General features: G+C 33.5%; 1 protein-coding gene across 6 annotated transcripts in view; it reads left to right on the top strand.

Annotated features, from left to right (window-relative positions):
• LOC124232943 (NEDD4-binding protein 2-like) overlaps window positions 1-17,587 on the top strand; it is an 86,524-nt gene extending 68,937 nt beyond the window's left edge. For 5 of the 6 annotated variants that reach the window (XM_046649897.1, XM_046649893.1, XM_046649894.1 and 2 more), the window contains 4 exons: window positions 4,820-5,008; window positions 6,232-6,400; window positions 12,744-12,867; window positions 14,147-17,587. In XM_046649897.1, the coding sequence (XP_046505853.1) occupies window positions 4,820-5,008; window positions 6,232-6,400; window positions 12,744-12,867; window positions 14,147-14,192 (528 nt within the window). In that variant the 3' untranslated portion in view covers window positions 14,193-17,587. The remainder of the gene's footprint in view (window positions 1-4,819; window positions 5,009-6,231; window positions 6,401-12,743; window positions 12,868-14,146) is intronic. The other variant, XM_046649892.1, reaches the window with a different exon arrangement.
• Window positions 17,588-18,375: the final 788 nt, after the last annotated feature.

Below are 18,375 nucleotides of genomic sequence, written 5' to 3'. Positions count from 1 at the left end.
TTCAGCAAGCTCTGGGGCATAGGGACTCTTCTTACTTTTCTTCTACCTGGCCTGGGTGATTAAGGGTATGTGGATGGTGGCCTGGAGTGTGAGAACCCCATAAAGGAAGTAGTTGGGGGTATAGGCTCTAGATTGGTTGGTTTGCTTATCTAAGGTGCTCTAGCAGGCAAGTTGTTTGCTGTCTCTAGGAATTAGCTAACCCTGGGGTGGTGGGGGCTGTCTCTCTAGGGGTTAGCAAGGCCCCAGATGTCAGAGCATCAGAATACAGGAAATAAAAGACATGATTAATACACAAGTGCTGTCTCATGGCTTTGATTTGCATTTCCCCGATGGCTGGTGTTGTTGAGCATCTTTTCATGTGCTTATTGGCCATTTATATCTTCTTTGAAGAAATGTTATTTATATCCTTTGCCCATTAAATTTTTCTTTTTTACTCTTGAGTTGTACAAGTTCTTTCTATATTCTAGATACAAGTCCCTTATCAGATATATAATTTGCAGAATTTTCTCCCATTCTGAGGGTTATCTTTTCACTTTTTTGATGGTGTCCTTTGAAGCACAAAAGTTTTTAACTTAGATGATGTGCAATTTATCTTTTTTCTTTGTTGCTTATGCTTTTGGTGTCATATCTAAGAAACCATTGCCTAATCCAAGGTCATAGATTTACGCCTGTTTTCCTTTAAGAGTTTTATAGTTGTAGTGCTTATGTTTAGATCTTTAATCCATTTTGAGTTAATTTTTGTGTATGGTGTGCAATAGGGGTCCAAGTTCGTTCTTTTCCATGTGAATATCAGTTGTTACAGCACCACTCGTAAGGACAATTCTTTCCCTGTTGAATTTTCTTAGCAACCTTGTTGAAACTGAGTTGACTTGGGTTTATTGCTAGACTCTCAGTTCTGTTTCATTGTTTTATATGTCTGTCATTATGCCAGTACTAAACTCTGTTGATTACTGTAGCTTTGTAGTAAGTTTTGAAGTCAAAAAGTGTGAGTTTCCAACTATGTTCTTCTTTTTTCAAGATTGTTTTGGCTATTCCGGGGCCCCTGGCATTTCCATGTGAATTTTAGGATCAGCTTGTTAATTTCTGCAAACAAGCCATCTGGAGTTGTCACAGGGATTGTGTTGAGTCTGTAGATCAATTAGAGGAGTATTGCTGTCTTAACACTATTGTGAAGATGGTGTATCTTTTGATTTATTTAGGACTTCTTAATTTCTTTCAACAGTGTGTTTGTTGTATTTTTGAATATAAGTTTTGCATGTCTTTTGTTAAATTTATTTCTAATTTTTTTTGATACTATTGTAAATGGAATTGTTTTCTTAATTTTATTTTTAGATTGCACATTGCAAATACATAGAAATATAATTGATTTTGTATAGTAATCTTGTATTAGCTTTACACATTATTTTTAAACAGAACTTTATCATCCTGCTATTCTTACTTATTAATAAGACCACTCAGGAATAGCTTGATCTGCTCCCTTTTTTCTTTGAATATTTCACCATCAATTTGTTGATTGATATATAGGACTTAGGTGTTTATGTGATCTGTTAGTGCTATACATGGGGCAGGAACCAAGTGATACCACTGATGCCTGTGTTCAACATGGATAGATAGGTATGGTATTATAAGATATAGAGAGAGTACAAGATGATGATGAGTCCTTTAAGGTCAAACTGGGAATGAAGATTATTCTTTCTCTCTCTTGATAATAGAGGAAGGCATGGTGGGTCATTACGATGATAGAGGAGGTCATGGGGAAAGGGGCTTGCTCAAAGTGGGAGATGATTGGAAGCTGTCATCAGAAAAGGAGATTTTGTGAGTTATGTAAACATTGGCCAAAATGTAAACTTTAAGTTACTCTGGAAATTTTTCTTAGCCTTTCTCACAAAATGTAGGCAGGTGTCACAACACTGATAAACATCTTCTAAGATGTGTGAGCAGAATAGTCTGTCTCTGATATTCCAGGACCCTAAGGGACCACAGATACTAAAGGGGAGTATCATGGTACCAGGAACATTTTGGTTTATCTGTTTTCAAGAAACTGACATTTCAAACTGTTTTATTAATACTTTTCTTCTTTAGGCTTTAATAAAATTTGTAAGATTGTTAACATCGGAAATGGTTTTGGTATTATATAGTACATCATGCTTTCAAGAGAATAAGTGGTACTAATTAGGTGAATTCCTAGGAAGCAAATATTTCACTTGGCTCCTGTTAATGAAGTTATAGTAAACCACATTACTGTGAAATGGATATAAAAATAAATCTTAGTTTTATTTTAAAAGAGAGTAGCTCTTTGAAAAAGCATTTCTCATTATATACTGTTTTTTTCTTTTTTAAAAATAAGAAGTGAAGGATCTCTTCCCAGAGAAACATCTATCATCTGTGTTTTTTAGTAGGAACACCAACAGAGACTCTAATGTTAAGAAATTTATGTTTATGTTTATGAATTTATCTTTATGGTGTTAGGCACTGTGGACTTTTCAGAGGTCATAGAAAGCTTTTTTATTATCCCTTCCTCCGAAAGTCTTTGATTTTGTCAGTGATGCAAACCATACACTCGTAGAATAATATAAACATTAATATGAAACAAGCTTGTGATTAAGTGCTGCCTACAGTGACATAAGGTTGTAGGTTCTATGAATATTCATATATGAGAGAGCGCCTTGTGTTCTTTCATAAAATAAGCTGGATATTTGTTGCAAAGATAAATTGACTGTATAGTCTCAGTTTTACAGATAATTGGCTCTGGTAATGAGTTAGGAGTATGGTGATGCCTTTATTTTATTCTTTTCTTCAACTCTTTCAAGCCTCTAAAGTTCTAGGTGCTAAGTAAGTACAATGTAATGAGTGGAGAAATTACACAACCAACTAATACTATATTTTAAATCAGTTTTTCCCAGTGTTTCTTGTCTTCTGAACTCCATTCATGGGCAGGAAATTTGAAAAAAAAATTTTTTATCAGTCAGCAATACATATATAATATGTCGACAAAAATAATCCATATCCAATCTATAAATGAAAATTTGGCTGAGTTTATTCTGAGCTTAAATCTGAGGATTATAACCCGGGAGAGTCTTTCCACAAAGGAACAGAGCACTCCCAAGAGGTGGGGGGGTATACAGGGTCATTATATACCCTCAAAGAGGATGTTTCACATATGATTGGAATGTCCCTTTTACAATAGTCGCGAGACTACTCTGTCGGCACAGTGATTGATGGAAATAGCAGATAGGTCTGTCTCGGTGAACACAGCAGGGTGGCAGTCTGTTGTCTCCAGCTGAGTGGTCACAGGTGAGCTGGGAGGTGAGTGCAGCAATCAGTTCCTAGCCTAAGGAAAAATGCTAATGTCGGGGGGAAGTTGCATCTTTATCTCAAGGGCCTTTGTTCTGGCCATAGGAAATGTCTAAGCAGATATGCAGTGCGTGCTCAATAGCCAGTCAGGCCCTTTTGGAGGAAAAAAAAGAAGTCAGGCCGAATTAGGTTTATACCAAATGGCTTCCTCATATACTCCAATATATCCTATTGCTTGCCATTTTTATTTGTCAAATATATACATATAATTTTTAGTATATATTATATTATATAAAAGTTCAAATCAGTATTTTATTAAAGGTATTATAGAGTACATTATAGTTATACTCCTTGGTAATATTTCCAACTTAATGACAATTTTCAGGTTTTATAAATTTAACAAGCAACCTATACTATTTAATGTACTTTCAATTAATTATATCAAAAAAGCATGATTTGTTAAAAAAATTGAAGTTTATATTTTTGGGGAGTTTTGGGATTGAATGTTTATAAAATGTTCATTAAATTACTTGGTATGGCTCCTAATGCCTGAAATTCTTTTAAACTTTTAAGAAAATCAACTTAAATCATAGTAGCTATTTTTCCCCCCTAAAGACATGCTAAGAAACATACCAGATTGCTGTTTGCAAGCAGTTTTCTGCAAATAACACTTTGGAGAATAGGATAAATGAAAAGCCATATTGGATATAGAAGTCATTATATTTTGCTGTTTTTTAATATAGACTTTATATTCTAGAGACATCTGGAGGTACTAAGAATTTTGTTCAGAAAAATGCAATTTTCCTATTTGGTGGAGAGCAGTGAGGCAAATTTACATAATAATTATTTTCATTACCTTATGTTTTGAATTAGAGTCATTTTTGCTTTGAGATTTAAGTATCCATTTTGGGTAACAATTACTTGATAGATGACTTTTCACAAATCTTATTGAAATTATGTAATAGTCAACACTACCATAGTGGATAGTTTGTAGTCAACTGATTGAAAACTGGTCCATAAACATACTTATGATTTTTATTAACTACAGGCATGATCACTCCACATGCCCTTCTGTTTTAAAGAGAATATTATTCAATTATTTTATTGATTGGTTTTTTAAAAATATAAACTGAAATATGCCATTACTGCTTTCAATGACTGGACCCTTTGAATGGATTTTCAAACTAAAATTTGGAAAATTTTGCATTAGGTAAATGTTTTATTCTTTGAAAATCTTATATTCTCTGTTTTGGCTTGATTTTGTGACCTAATTATACTTTGGCAGCTTTAGAGAACTTTCAACATTTCCTAAGGTAAGAGTGGTTAAAGAAGGGGTACCCGTATGGCATGAAAAGGTTAATGATAGTTGCTGAGTGCATGACTTACTACGTAGACACTAGGAGAATCTGTTTTCTGAGAAGAAAGATGAAAAATAGTACTGCCCCATTTTCATATGCATTTTCTGAGGATAAAGCCTGTATTTCCTACTTTCTTCATATTTTACTTATTTTGTAACTTCTTATAGACAAAGAAAATGAAAGAGACTGAAGATGTACCAAGTGAACCATCTTTCCAGGATTTTGAGTACCCAGAGTATGATGACTACAGGGCGGAGGCTTTCCTGCACCAGCAGAAGAGGATGGAGTGCTACAGCAAGGCAAAAGAAGCCTATCGGATGGGGAAGAAAAACGTTGCCACTTTTTATGCCCAGCAGGTAAAGTAGAAAACCGATTATTATTATTTCTTTGTCACTCACATTGTCCGAACAGTCTTAAAGCAGATAAAACTCATATTGTGACAAGATTAAGTTATTCTGGGAAATGTAAGTTATATAAGTGACATAAATAAGGTATCCTAATAGATAAGAAATGTATGGTTCTGAGAATTTCATCTCCTTTGAAATGCCCCATTTCTGTGGTTGCTTTTGCCTTTATGGCATACATGAACTGCAGTTTACTCTGACAGTCCATGTTTTCTCTTAAGTTAGATTCCATCATTCAGTACTATTTCTAAACAGATACAGGTTTTCTGGAGGAAAAACAGCGTGATGTTAATATTGGCCATCTTATGGTGGGATTACAGGGGACTTGTGCTTTCCATCAGGTTTTAATTTTTAGTAATGTATCACTTTTATAGTGAGAAACAGAAAATTACATTAATATCTTTCAGGAAAGTAAAATTTCTACCTGGGCTCGTTTGGCATGGTATTACAAGAAACCTGCCTGATTTACTTTTTGTGGTTCCATGTGGCTTACTTTTTCATGAGAGAGCAGAGAAAAGTATCAAACTGTTCTAATGCTGTGAGCCCTAACAGCACACCTTGAGGGATGGCTTCAGGGGTAACTATAAGGTGTTGAAAGGGATGAGACCCAGGATTATCAAAGGATAAACCAGTGGATTTTTTTCTTGAGATGGGTGGTGTTTAAGTTTCCCTCTTCTTGATTTTTGCTTCAGAAAATATATAGGAATGATGATTCACTTGTTTAAGAACTGTATTATTAATCCACCAAAATTCACCTTAATTTCAGCATATTCTTGCATATTAGCCCATTCCATTATTTAAAGTTTTAGATTTATTTATTTTCTTTTTTGAGGAAGATTAGCCCTGAGCTAACATATGGTGCCAATCCTCGTCTTTTTTGCTGAGGAAGACTGGCCCTGAACTAACATCTGTGCCCACCTTCCTCTACTTTATACGTGGGATGCCTGCCACGGCATGGCTGTGCCAAATGGTGCATAGGTCCACACCCTGGATCCAGGCCGGCGAATCCTGGGCTGCTGAAGCAGAACATGCAAATTTAACCACTGTGCCTTCAGGCTGGCCCTTACTGTTCCCTCTTTTGTTCTGTCTTTTGTTTGGGGCACTGTTTGTTTCCTCATTGCCTACCAAGTAGCAAATATCAAAAGTGTTTACTGGTGATGTGTTCATAATTAAAGGGTAGTCTCCATGAACAGAAGATGAAAGAAGCCAATCACCTTGCTGCTGTGGAGATCTTTGAGAAGGTCAATGCCTCCTTGCTGCCACAGAATGTTTTAGATCTCCATGGGCTGCATGTGGATGAAGCTATAGAACATTTGATGACAGTTTTACAGCAGAAAACTGAAGGTAGGACTGTGATAATGACAAATTTTCAATAGAAAATATGTCTTTGCTTATGTTGATATAACTTGTAAACTCAGGAAATTCTGAATGTGCAGCCTGAGGATATCTGTGCCACATTTATAGATGTTTGTATTAGGCTCATTCTTCAAGGGATCCCTTGGGAAAGAATTCTCATTAGCATGACCATTAGCATTTAAAAAAAATTTTCCTGTTTCAGTCATTTGTATTCCTTTGTTGTATTTACTAAAGGGAGGGCATGGTGTAATCTGAGAATCATCTTACTTATAAATGGGACCTTTCAGAAATTATACGTCTTTGTTCAGTAGACATTTATCAAAGCCAGCAGATGGGGCCGGCCCTGTGGCTGAGTTGTTAAGTTCGCACACTCCACTTCGGGAGCCCAGGGTTTCGCCAGTTCAGATCCTAGGCATGGACATGGCACTGCTCATCAGGCCATGCTGAGGCGGCGTCCCACGTATCACAACTAGAAGGACCCATAACCAGAATACACAACTATGTACTGGGGGCTTTGGGGAGAAGAAGGAAAAATACAAATAATAATAAAAAAAAGAACATTAAGAAAAACCCTAACAGATATTTATTAGATATCAATTGTTCAATAGATGTTTAATAAAATACAGAAGTAAATAAGGTGATAGGATTTTTACAGACTTATCACAAAAGGCAGGATTTCTGAGTGTTTACAGTATGGTGATGTTCCCGTCTCCCTTTCTGCTTATATTTTCTTTGCAGATCAATAGGAAGGGCCACTGCCTGCCTCTTGTCTAAGTTCTGCCTCTTCCCAGGGCTTTGGATGAGGATCTTTCTCATGCTTCCATTCAGTATCTTGTACTTCACATACATGAAAGTATCTTGTTGGTTTACCATCTTGTTTCCTTTTCATCATCAGATAGTAACACTTAGAAAAATTCATTCTGTTTTAGTTACCCTAGACTCTTAATACTAGAAGTCATCTCCTTTCACCACTACTAGAGTATTTTTGAATTTTCAACTTGGCTTTCTCTTCCATTTTATTGCGGAGATGTAGAGTACATGCCAGAGCTATACCTTGCAGCTCCATAGCTCCACGCTCTCATTGATAGCTATACTGTTCTGATTAATTGATTTATATACATTTTAGAAAGCTTTATACTATACTTTATATAGGTTTATCAATTCAACACATCATCACTTGTAATTAATTATTTGATTAAGTATGATTGATATAAAAGGTTGAAAATTCATGTATCATGAAAAGCATGTTGAAGAGGTTACAGAGGGATATACTAATCACTCATGAATCCAAGTAACAAGTGATAATAGCATTTGTCCATATATGCCTCATATCTTTTTTTTTTTTTACTCTTCTCTTTGTATTCTTCCCAATCCTTTTCTCTTTCTTCCCTCCTTTTCTAGTGGAAATCAACATGCTTCAGTTTGGTCTACAGTCTTCCTGGTCAATTTTTAAAATACCTTTACTATATGTATGTTCGTCCACTATAAGTCTATAGTACTCCTTTTGTGAATTTTAAAAAATGAATGTACATGGTATCACACTATATCATCAGCCAAGTCACTTATTTTATTTTCACCCAATACAGTTTTCAAGATCTACTTATCATGGTGGATCTGGTCTTTTATTGTAACTGCTGTATAGTATTCTGTGAATGCATCGTAATGTATCCATTCCTCTGTCGACAGATATTTACTTGTAATATTACATTGAGCTTTATTTTGTATATCAACATGTGTATTCTTATCACTTTTTTCTGACATTTTATATTGAAAAATCAAAAACCTACAGAGAAACTGAAAGAATTGTATGAATAAATACCCGTATATCCTTTACCTAGATAGTTGTTAACATTTGGCCACATTTGCTTAATCTCTCTGAAATTTGCTGAACCATTTGAAAATAAGTAGTTAGACATTGTGGTGCTTTACCTCTAAATACCTCAGCATATGTATCTCTTAGGAGCAAATTTATTCTCCTACATGATCACAATAACATTATCACTTTTAAGACATGTATTAAACATTGTTACAATAATATTATCTAAAATGCAGGCCATATTCAAATTTCTCCAGTTGTTTGGATAATGTCTTGTATAGCTGTGCCTTTTTGTCCCCCTCAGTCCAGGATCAGTCAGACATCACATTTTCAGTTGATTGCCCCATGTCTGTAGTCTCTTGTAATAGAGAATAGTTCTTCTCCCTGTTTTTTGTCTTCTGTGTCGACATTTTTGAAGACTCCAAGCCAGTTGTTTGCTAGTGTGTTGTGCAGTTTTAATTTGTCTGATTGTTTCCTTATGATTAGATTCAGTTTAAAATTTTCTTGGTAAAAATACAACATAGGGAATGTTAAGTTGCCCTTGGTGACTATATCAAGAGACTTACATGGTCAGATTGCCCCAATATTGGTGATGTTAAGTTTGATTTCTTAGCTAAGGTAGGACTTTATCAGATTTCTCTATGTAAATGTACCTTTTTGTAATTAATTAGTAATTTTTGGTGATTGATACTTTGTGACTGTGTGAATAACTGTTCTACAATATTTTGCCTGATGATTTTAGCATCCATTGATGATCCTTAGCTGAATCAATTATTATATTGGTGGTTGCATATTGATGTTTTATAATTTGTATTCATTCTATGTTTATTAGCAGGCATTCTTCAATAAAGTAGGGGATTCCCCTCCCCCGGTAGTTTTTTAAATAGAATTTTGGAAATGTAGGAGAAAATCTAGAAAACAATAAGAATAGAGATTAGAAAAGAGAAAATTTAAGAGCAGTTTAAATACATTATTTAATCTGAAGAAAGGAAAAACTCTCATATAGAAGTATTATAAGAGAACGTTCTGTCTATAGAGGATGAGTTAATCATTTATGCAATAAAATTTGATTATCTTCTGTATTCTAGATTCAAGGATAAAGCAGTGAAAAAGACACATAATCTCTGTCTTTATGGAGTTTGCTAATGGAGTGTGCTGTCTAGTAGAGTAGATGAGAGTGAACAAGTAGTTAACATAAATAATTTCCGTTGTGGTAAGAAAGTACAGGTTGCCATGGTGCATGTAGCGTAACTTCCAAAATCTCTACATAATCTGTTCCTTGGCCTGCCTCTCCATTCTCATCTTGTGTTGTGCTCCTCTTCCTTATCTGTATGTTTAGCTACACTGTCATTTCTTGACCTCCACACTAAGTTGGGCTACCCATTAATAGCCTCTCATAGTCTTCCTAGGTATCACAGTCTTTATAAAAAGCTTATTGTGTAATTGATTATTAATTGGCCAAGAATTGAGTCAGTGATGATTATTAAATCATCTTTGTATATAGTGCCTTTCATTCAACACCCAAAAAAGTTGAATAAATGACTGAATAAAGGGTAGGTATTCCTCTGGTTTTATAGATGAGGAAACTGATGATTTAAAAAGTTTAATAAAATGGAAAATAATAAATGTTGGTAAGGATGTAGAGACTTGGAATTGCTGGTGGGAATGTTAAATGGTGCAACCACTGTGGAAAAAGTTGGCATTCCTTTAAAGTTAAACATAGAGTTACCATATGACCCAGCAGTTCTGCTCCTAGGTATGTACACAAGAGAATTGAAAACATGCTTTCTTCACATGAAAACTTGTACATGAATGTTCATAATAGCTAAAAAGTGGAAACCCAAATGTCCAATCAACTGAAGAATGAACAAACAAAATGTGGTATATCCATACAATGAAATATTATTCAACCATGAAATAGAATGAAGTACTGATGCCACAAATGGATGAACCTTGTAAACATTATGCTATGTGAAAGAAGCCAGATACAAAGGCGACATGTTGTATGATTTCCGTTTATATGAAATGTCCAGAATTAGCAAATTCATAGAAACAGAAAGCACATTGCTGGTTGCTGGGCCTGGAAAAGGAGGGAATGAAGAATGACTGCTAAGAGGTGCAGAATCTCTTTTTGAGATGATGGAATGTCCTGGAATTAGATAGTGATGATGGTTGCACAACAGTGTAGAATACTAAAAACCACTGAATTATACATTTTAAAATCGTGAATTTTATGTTATGTGAATTTTATCTCAATAAAAAAAATTACAAGAAAAAAAAGAGTTAAATAACTTGTGTAATGTGATCCTTGGTCAGACCCAAGACACAAATTCTTTCTAGAAGCCAAGGCCCATGTTGTGTATGCTGCCATCTGTAGTTACTGGAAGTCACCAGCAGATGGTAGTATTGTTGAATGCAGATGTCTCCAGGGGAAAATCTGTAGCTGTGCCTTGTGTTGCTTTTAGTTATAAGATGAAAGGATTGTCAAAATTGGGGATGAATTAAAAAAATATATCTGAACCTATGTGCCTTGTGATTAAAATATACGCCACCACCACCAATGAAGTCTTTTTGCTCCCAAATAAACCAGAAGCAGATCAATCCTTTAGATCTGACTATTACTTTATAGTAATTTACAGGGAATAGAAGAAAATGTTAAATGGCACCATGGGGATACAATCAGCAAAATACACACTGTGAAAATCTAGGATAAATGATCCAATTTTTTCAACAAATTGTAAAGAAAAACACAAGGGGAGGAAGAACCTTTAGATTAAAAGTATTTAAGAAATGTGTCAGCCAAATGCAACATGTGGGCTTATTTTTAACTCCAATTCAAATAATTTTTTTTGTAAAAAACATTTTTTTGAGACTATTGGGGGCAATTTTTAGCTATTTTAAGATGCTGATGGTATTAAGGGACTATTTTTAATTTTGTAAGAATGATGGTGACATTGTGGTTATATATTTTTAAAGGAGTCCATATCTTTTTGAAATACTGAAATATTATGGTTGAAATGATAAAAACATCTGGGATATGCTTAAAAATGAGTTAAACAGTTTTTTAAAAGGTGATAAATGGTAGGAACAGCCTGAAATTTGGGAACCTAAACATATACATTCATTCAACAAACATCCTTTGAACACCTACTTTATTTGAGGCATCTGAATCGCACAGAGGACATTTCATAGCAATAAATGAACTATGGAAAGGTGAAGTGGTATAAAGGATTGACCTACCTGACAAGGGGAGCAGTAGAGAAAGAGCAATGAGAATAAATTATGGTTAGTTAAGAGATTTAAGTTTTTTTAAAGTAAACTTGTTTGTAATATCTCATATGTAAAGTACAATGCGTAAATTACAGTTGTTTAGCTTAAAAACTTTTTACAAAGTGAATACCCTTGTGTAGCCAGCACTTAGGGAGAGTTGAATTTTAAATGACGTATTGCTTAAAGGAATGGATATGGTTTAGAGTAGAAACGGAGATCTTAAGCAAAGAAGGAATTAGAAATGCAAGAGCAACATGTCCTCTTAAAATTCCAGGCTAAATATTGCCCTGGAGATGTGAGACTTGAAAAGCCATCTGTTTGTAGATCTGCTGGAGTCTTAGGGCAACTTAATGATCAGAACATGGAATGTTTATATTATGTGTATATATATTTTATGCTAAAGATCAAAACTTGTTGCTATTTATAACTGAGGAACAAGTATTTATTAAATTCATTACATCAGCTCATTATTAACAGTTTTTTTATTCTATTACAGCTATTATTGAGTTTCAGGATTTATTTATGTACTTGATTTTCAGAAAATCATATCCAAAGCAGGTGCTTTTAAGAGGCTCAGATTCGTTTGATGTTTAAGCATCATCTATGTAGAAGAGTTTCTTAAGTTAACAATTGATTATCTTAATAGTAGGACTGCAGTCTGTGCTATAATTAGTGGATTTGCTAATCGCTATTCCTGGGAGGGATATTCTAGAAAGCACTTGCTTTATATCCCATTTTACTGATGAGGAAACAGGCACAGATAGGCTAAGTAACTTGTCCATGGTCATCTCACAGTCATTGAGTGGCAGAGCTGCTAATCAGAACCAGCTGGCCAGCTTCAGAGTATTTCATTAATAGGGTTGTTGTGAAGATTCTTAGTTAATAAATACAAGTCACTTAAAGCTATACCTGATTCCATGCGTATAATAATTGCTTGGTATTATTAAATATTATTATATCATTATCATTATTTCAGAGAGAACTTCTGGTAGCACACACAAATATCCCTCTCTACAGGGGAAGAAACCCCTCTTAAGTCCTTAGGTGGGTGAATTGCTATGAGACTTCCATACCTACAGTGTAGATGAAACATACATTTTAAAACATTAATTTTGGGGCTTTTTGAGGTAATAAATCTCTAATCCCCATGAAAATAATTTTGTATGTGTTTGAGTGGTTGAAGTTTGTTTTCTATTGAGAATGTAGATAAATAAATTTTAACTGTTCCAATTCCTGCTGTAACAGAATTTGAGCAGAGTGGTGGTAAGCCCTATCTCTCTGTGATTACGGGCAGAGGGAGTCACAGCCAGGGAGGAGTTGCTCGCATCAAACCAGCTGTCATTAAATACCTCACAAGCCACAGCTTCAGGTGGGTATAGATTTCGGTTATGATAATGGCAATTGCCCTGTATAGAGAGTAAACACTAATGGTATGCTCAGAGCAATTTGTTAGAATAGTAAACTAAATTTAGCTATCTGATTTTAGCCGCAAATTTATACTTAAATTGTGATAGAATGTTCCCTGCAGGATTTGCGACATTCAGTAATCCAGAAATGAAGAAAAATGTGTTTGTTGTTGAAGTAATCATCTGATAAAAACTATTTCTATCATAAATTTAAAATTATAAAAGAAAGTAAATATATTTGTGTTTCTTTGATAATGTATTATCTAAGAGAATTAGATTATACATATCATACTGTAAGGTTGCTGTTTAATTATTTCTTTGAAAGAAAATATGTACTTGTAGATTTTGGAAAGAATTGGGAGTTTCTCCTGAAATATGCTTGTAATTTGAATGTGTTTAAACTTTAGTGGAAATGCTCCAGTCAGTATGAAGTTATACCTCTTCATGAGTTAAATGCCATTAATGATCTTAGCTGGCAAACATGAAATGTCCTTTTTCATTAAGTGATTATAATTCAATAACAGAAAATGAAAAGAAAAGTCCAAGCATAAAGATCTGTTGCTGGAAAGATTCCCTGAGGATGGATATCATTAAGTACCCTCCTCCCCATTAAGTAAAACCTCCTTCTAGGTTTAATTAGTATGGCATATTTTTTTATGCCATGTAACGTGTTGTTTGACTACATTATAGAAAATGGTAGCATTAATTCTGAGCATGCAAACAGATGACGGTTCAGAGTAGTTTTACAAAAAGAGTAATAGACCAGAATACTATCATGTTGGGATTAATGATTTATTTTAGAGACTACTGTTTCTTTAAATTTTACGCTGAGGGAGTTGAAAGCGTTTCATAGCCTGATGAAGGAGACTTACCTCTTTTATTAGAGATTTCTTCTTGGTGCTGACTTAATGCACAGAAATAATGTAATGCAGACATCATCTTTTCCTTTATACATCAGGCTCTTCTTCGTGAGGGCCAAATTCAGGCTTCAGAGTTTTGAAAAATCTTAAATTATTATAACTACTAAGGAGTAACCCTCACCCTTAGGATTTTATTTATTTAGACAATAGATTAAAAGACACCTAAGTATAGATAATGGTCCTGGATGGTGGCTTAGTAAAGGAGAGTACTTTGATAGTAAATATTATATTTAACATAGGCATTTGGAATTGATTACAAGATACGTTCCTTAACCAGTTTGAAATCTCTCTCTTTAAAATAACTCTTTTCTCATTTCTGCAGGTTCTCTGAAATTAAACCAGGGTGCTTGAAAGTCATGCTAAAGTAAAATAAACGTCCTTGACTTAGAAGTGTGAAGGTTTGTAGGTTGAAATTAGTTTTATTTGCAGTAAATTAGTTTTACTGTAAACGTGTTTTATTAGAAATAATGTCCAGTTATAAAACAGAAAAACATTATGATGATGTTTTTTACAATTCAAGAGAAGTTTAATTTTTTACTGAATCAAATGCCAAATATGTTGTCTGTTAAAAATATTAAAGAGAATTTTTATTGATTACAAATGTCGAAGAAACATATCGGCTGCAGTTTTAAAGTTTGAAGTGCTCTGATTCTTTCTCAGAGAGAAAATGTTACTTTTGTATTAATTGTTGTTTGACGTTGAATAAAGTCCTAAAGGCTTCTCTGAGAGGCATTCAATTGCTTTGAGACTTGGTTCCTGCTCTCCAAAGGCTTATGTTAAAAGAGGAAAAAGCAGTGGTATCGCTCCTTAGAAATAGTGGTAACAAAAGCAAGGATATCTAGCAAAATGCTTGAATGTGTTTTGATTTCAGAAGTAAAAATATAAAATTATTTCATTTTGCTGTATCCCACAGGAAGGAAGACATGCTGTTGCACTTTCTTCTGCTTTTTATACGATCTTGATCTCTTACTTCTTGTTCCTTTCTTGTGTGTGTGTGCATTTTCCGGGAGGAAAGTTGAGTTCTGAGATTATGTTGCAGTTTTGTACTTCCATAGGCAGAAAAGTTTTCAGAGAAGAAGAAGTTGTTAGATATCTACCAAGTGTTGCTGTCTCATAGAACTGCTTATAGAATGGTCTGTGTAAGTGGTATTTAAGACAGTACTAAAGAGTTATGTTTTATATTTGAGGTATGTAATCTCTAAACTGCAGTAGGTCAAAATCCTATTAACTGAAAACAAAGATAGAAAACATTTTTGATATAATCATAAAAGAAATCGGTAAAATTTAAAGGTTTTTTACCTTTTTTTTAAAAACAGCCAACTTTCTAAAAGGAAACTCATTAACTTCTGTTTTTTGGTGAGCTAAAAAGTCCTGTTAGTATGTTGTTATTTCCTTTATACAGGTTTAATGTGGTAAAGTGTAATTTTCCAATATGGGACAATGGTTTAAATAAATTTGACTTTGGATGTGGAGAATATTTTCAACGTATATGATTTTAGCAAACAACTTTGTTGCTTTTTGATACAAAAAATCATTTGGATCAGGAATTATAGGATTGAGCTGAAAGAATGCTGAATTATAGCATCATTTCCCCAAAAGAACATTTTAATGAAAATAAAACTCAAAAACATGTTTTTTATACATCATGAAAGCATGCTTTTAAAAGAAGAGCCATATCACTGAATTTTATTTCCACAGAAATAAAAATATGTTTGTTACTTAGAAATGGTTAGTGACTGGCATTGAAGTATTATTCACATTCTTATGTTTGTAGTAGTTTGTTAAAAAAAGAAAAAATGCCAACAGTTTAACATACATTTTTTTTGTAATGTCTGGAAGAGTTGTGTGCATTAAAAATAAAGCAGTTCCTTTCAATAACTTATTATAAACTACAGTTGTTAGTTAATGAAATAAAATATTTCTGTGTATAAATTAATATGATTCAAGAAATGTGAATAACAATACTAAAACCTGGACTTATTTGAATGTATGCAGCTGCATACTCATTTTTCTGTTTTTTGTATTTCCTCACCCAGTTTAAAAAATCACCGTTTTTGAGCACTTCTGCTAGACTTATTTCAATATTAATGTAATTATGATTAATCGGGAGCAGTCAAAAAGAACAAGAGGTGAGGTATTTTGTGAGCAGAAGCAAAATGAAAGAAGCTATGTTTTCCAAGCTGTATCAACTTTAATTTTATGCCTTATTTTGGTAAATCTCGTAGTATTTCTTCTTAATCGTTATTCATAAATATATAGGCAAATTTTGAGCATCGTATGTGTTTTTTATGAAGTTGTTTAATCCTAACCTGCCTTCTACTCCACTGTCTAGCATAGTTTAAGCAACATATAATTATGAGAGAGAATTTTATAATCTCTTCCTTCTTGTTTTACCCATTTCTAAGTCCTAAATACCAAAGGTAAAGATAGTGTGGAGATTATCAAAGTTTTCATGTATTGGTGTATTTGTGCTAATACGTGAGTCATTAGAAAGGCTCTTTGCTAGCATCTGAATATTTTAAAAGTACAACACTTGTGTAGTTTGGAAGGTTTTAGTGACAGTTATATCCTTTCAGTAGTGTCTTACCAGTGGGAAAAAGAGAACTAATGTGGACACTCACAGGGGAAGTGGGGTTGCCTGGAGGGGACTCTTAACAGTACTTTTAATCCATCCACTTCCTTACTTTGAGATGAGAAGTGGAAGCATGCTGTCTTACATTTATTGGCTGTCAATATATCTCTATATTATTTTCAAGTTGAGAGTTTTTCAACGTATTAGTATTTCCATACTGTTTGCAATTCTGTGGCCTTTACCTATAGGATATATTACTTATTAGAAATCCTGACATCCTTTGAAGTGTCTTGTGTATTACAACACATTTTGAGAAGCTAAACAGTTCTGTTGGATTGTTTCCAGGCCTTTATTTTCATCTTTTTCTTTTTGAACTCAAGTATTTTGTATGCTTAAAAAAAAGAACATGTATAATAACAAGATTCGTTATTTCTGAGCTGGAAATTGGAAACTTCAAAACTCAGGAAATTGCTCTGACAATGTTTAACTGCTCTCAATGTAAGAAAATGACAAATGTGTATAAAAAAGACACGAAAATAACGTGTGCTGTTTTTTCCAAGTGCTTTTTCTAAGTGCTTTTCCATTGTGCAATGAGGTGAAATTTGATAATCTTTCTGTGTAATAGTTAAAATATTGCTTATTTTTATTTACATGATAAAGAAAACAGATTTAAATGTTTGTGTGGCCAAACAAAAAGTGTCATTTAAAAAGTAAAGTTTATGTAGAATGTATGTTAATGGTGCTTATTTTTAAAATGTAATTCAAGTTTACAGTGTTACTTAATGCCTCTTCACAGAATTTAATAGAGAAACAAGGCTAGAATACATCTACATCCTGAAGAGCCTTTTATAACTTCACATTGTATGTTGACAAATTTTGTTACTTTCCTTAAAGTTGAGTAATTGACTTTCATGGTCCAAATGATGAACCTGTTATTAACAAATGGTTGAATTGACCGTGAGACTTCGCATTAAAATACAATATTGCAGCTATCAGATGGAGAATATATTATAAAATTTTCAGACAGTGTATCAGAAACGAATTGTTTTTATTTGTACTATAAATAAAATGTAATTTTGCTGTTAACGCTGTACTTTTTTATTGAAAATGTTTTATAGCTTTGCTTTTTAAATTTCTTATGAAACCATTTGCAAATTACGTGCTTAATTTAATAAAATACTTTAGCCACAGTCCAATGTGAGGAAATCCTTCATTTGATGTGGTAGGGTTAGTTGTTTAAATATTAAAATATATTTTTATGTGTTACATGGTAATTTCAAGGGAAAAGGATCCTAAAAATTTCATTTCTGTGCCACATCTTTTCTTCTAGTTTAAATTATTTTGCTATAGCAAATAGCTTATAGCTATTATCAAAATTAAGAATTGTCTCTCTAAGGGACTCAAGTAGTATTTTAGTTAATATTAAAGACCTTTGAACTTTATTCAACTCCAAAGCGGAATAATTTCATTCACTTAACAAGGACTTAAAAATATTTATTTAACAAATATTTATTGAGCACTTGCTATTGAGGATGCAGTGTAAGACAGAACTTCTATCCACAGGTATAAAAATTATTCTCATCAACTATTTTGTGTATAGTGATTTATACTATGGAACACTTTCATACCCGTTGTATTTTAAGTCATACAAGAATCTTATTAGATAAGTGGTGCTACCGACTTTAACAAGTAAAGACACAAAGGCTTAGAGAATTTGATTGATTTGTTACTTAGTGGCAGAGGTAAGACTTGAACCTGGATTCTCTGACTTCTAGTATAGAGCAACTTCATATCTCATAAGAGTAAGAATAATTACTTAAAAAGAGAGAATATCCTAATATTCCCATCTCAGAGAGATTTGACTTCACAATATATGTCTATGAAAATCTGCCATTTATAAATCTACCTTCCTCCTTTATCCAAAGGAACCTGATATTATGGATTTTCCCAGTGGCAAAGATAAAAGTTTATTTCTCTCA

The sequence above is a fragment of the Equus quagga genome, unplaced genomic scaffold (assembly GCF_021613505.1).
Source record: "Equus quagga isolate Etosha38 unplaced genomic scaffold, UCLA_HA_Equagga_1.0 146_RagTag, whole genome shotgun sequence".
Classification (NCBI taxonomy): Eukaryota; Metazoa; Chordata; class Mammalia; order Perissodactyla; family Equidae; genus Equus; species Equus quagga.
Note: the sequence above shows the minus strand (reverse complement) of the source record. Positions and strands in the feature narration are given on the sequence as shown.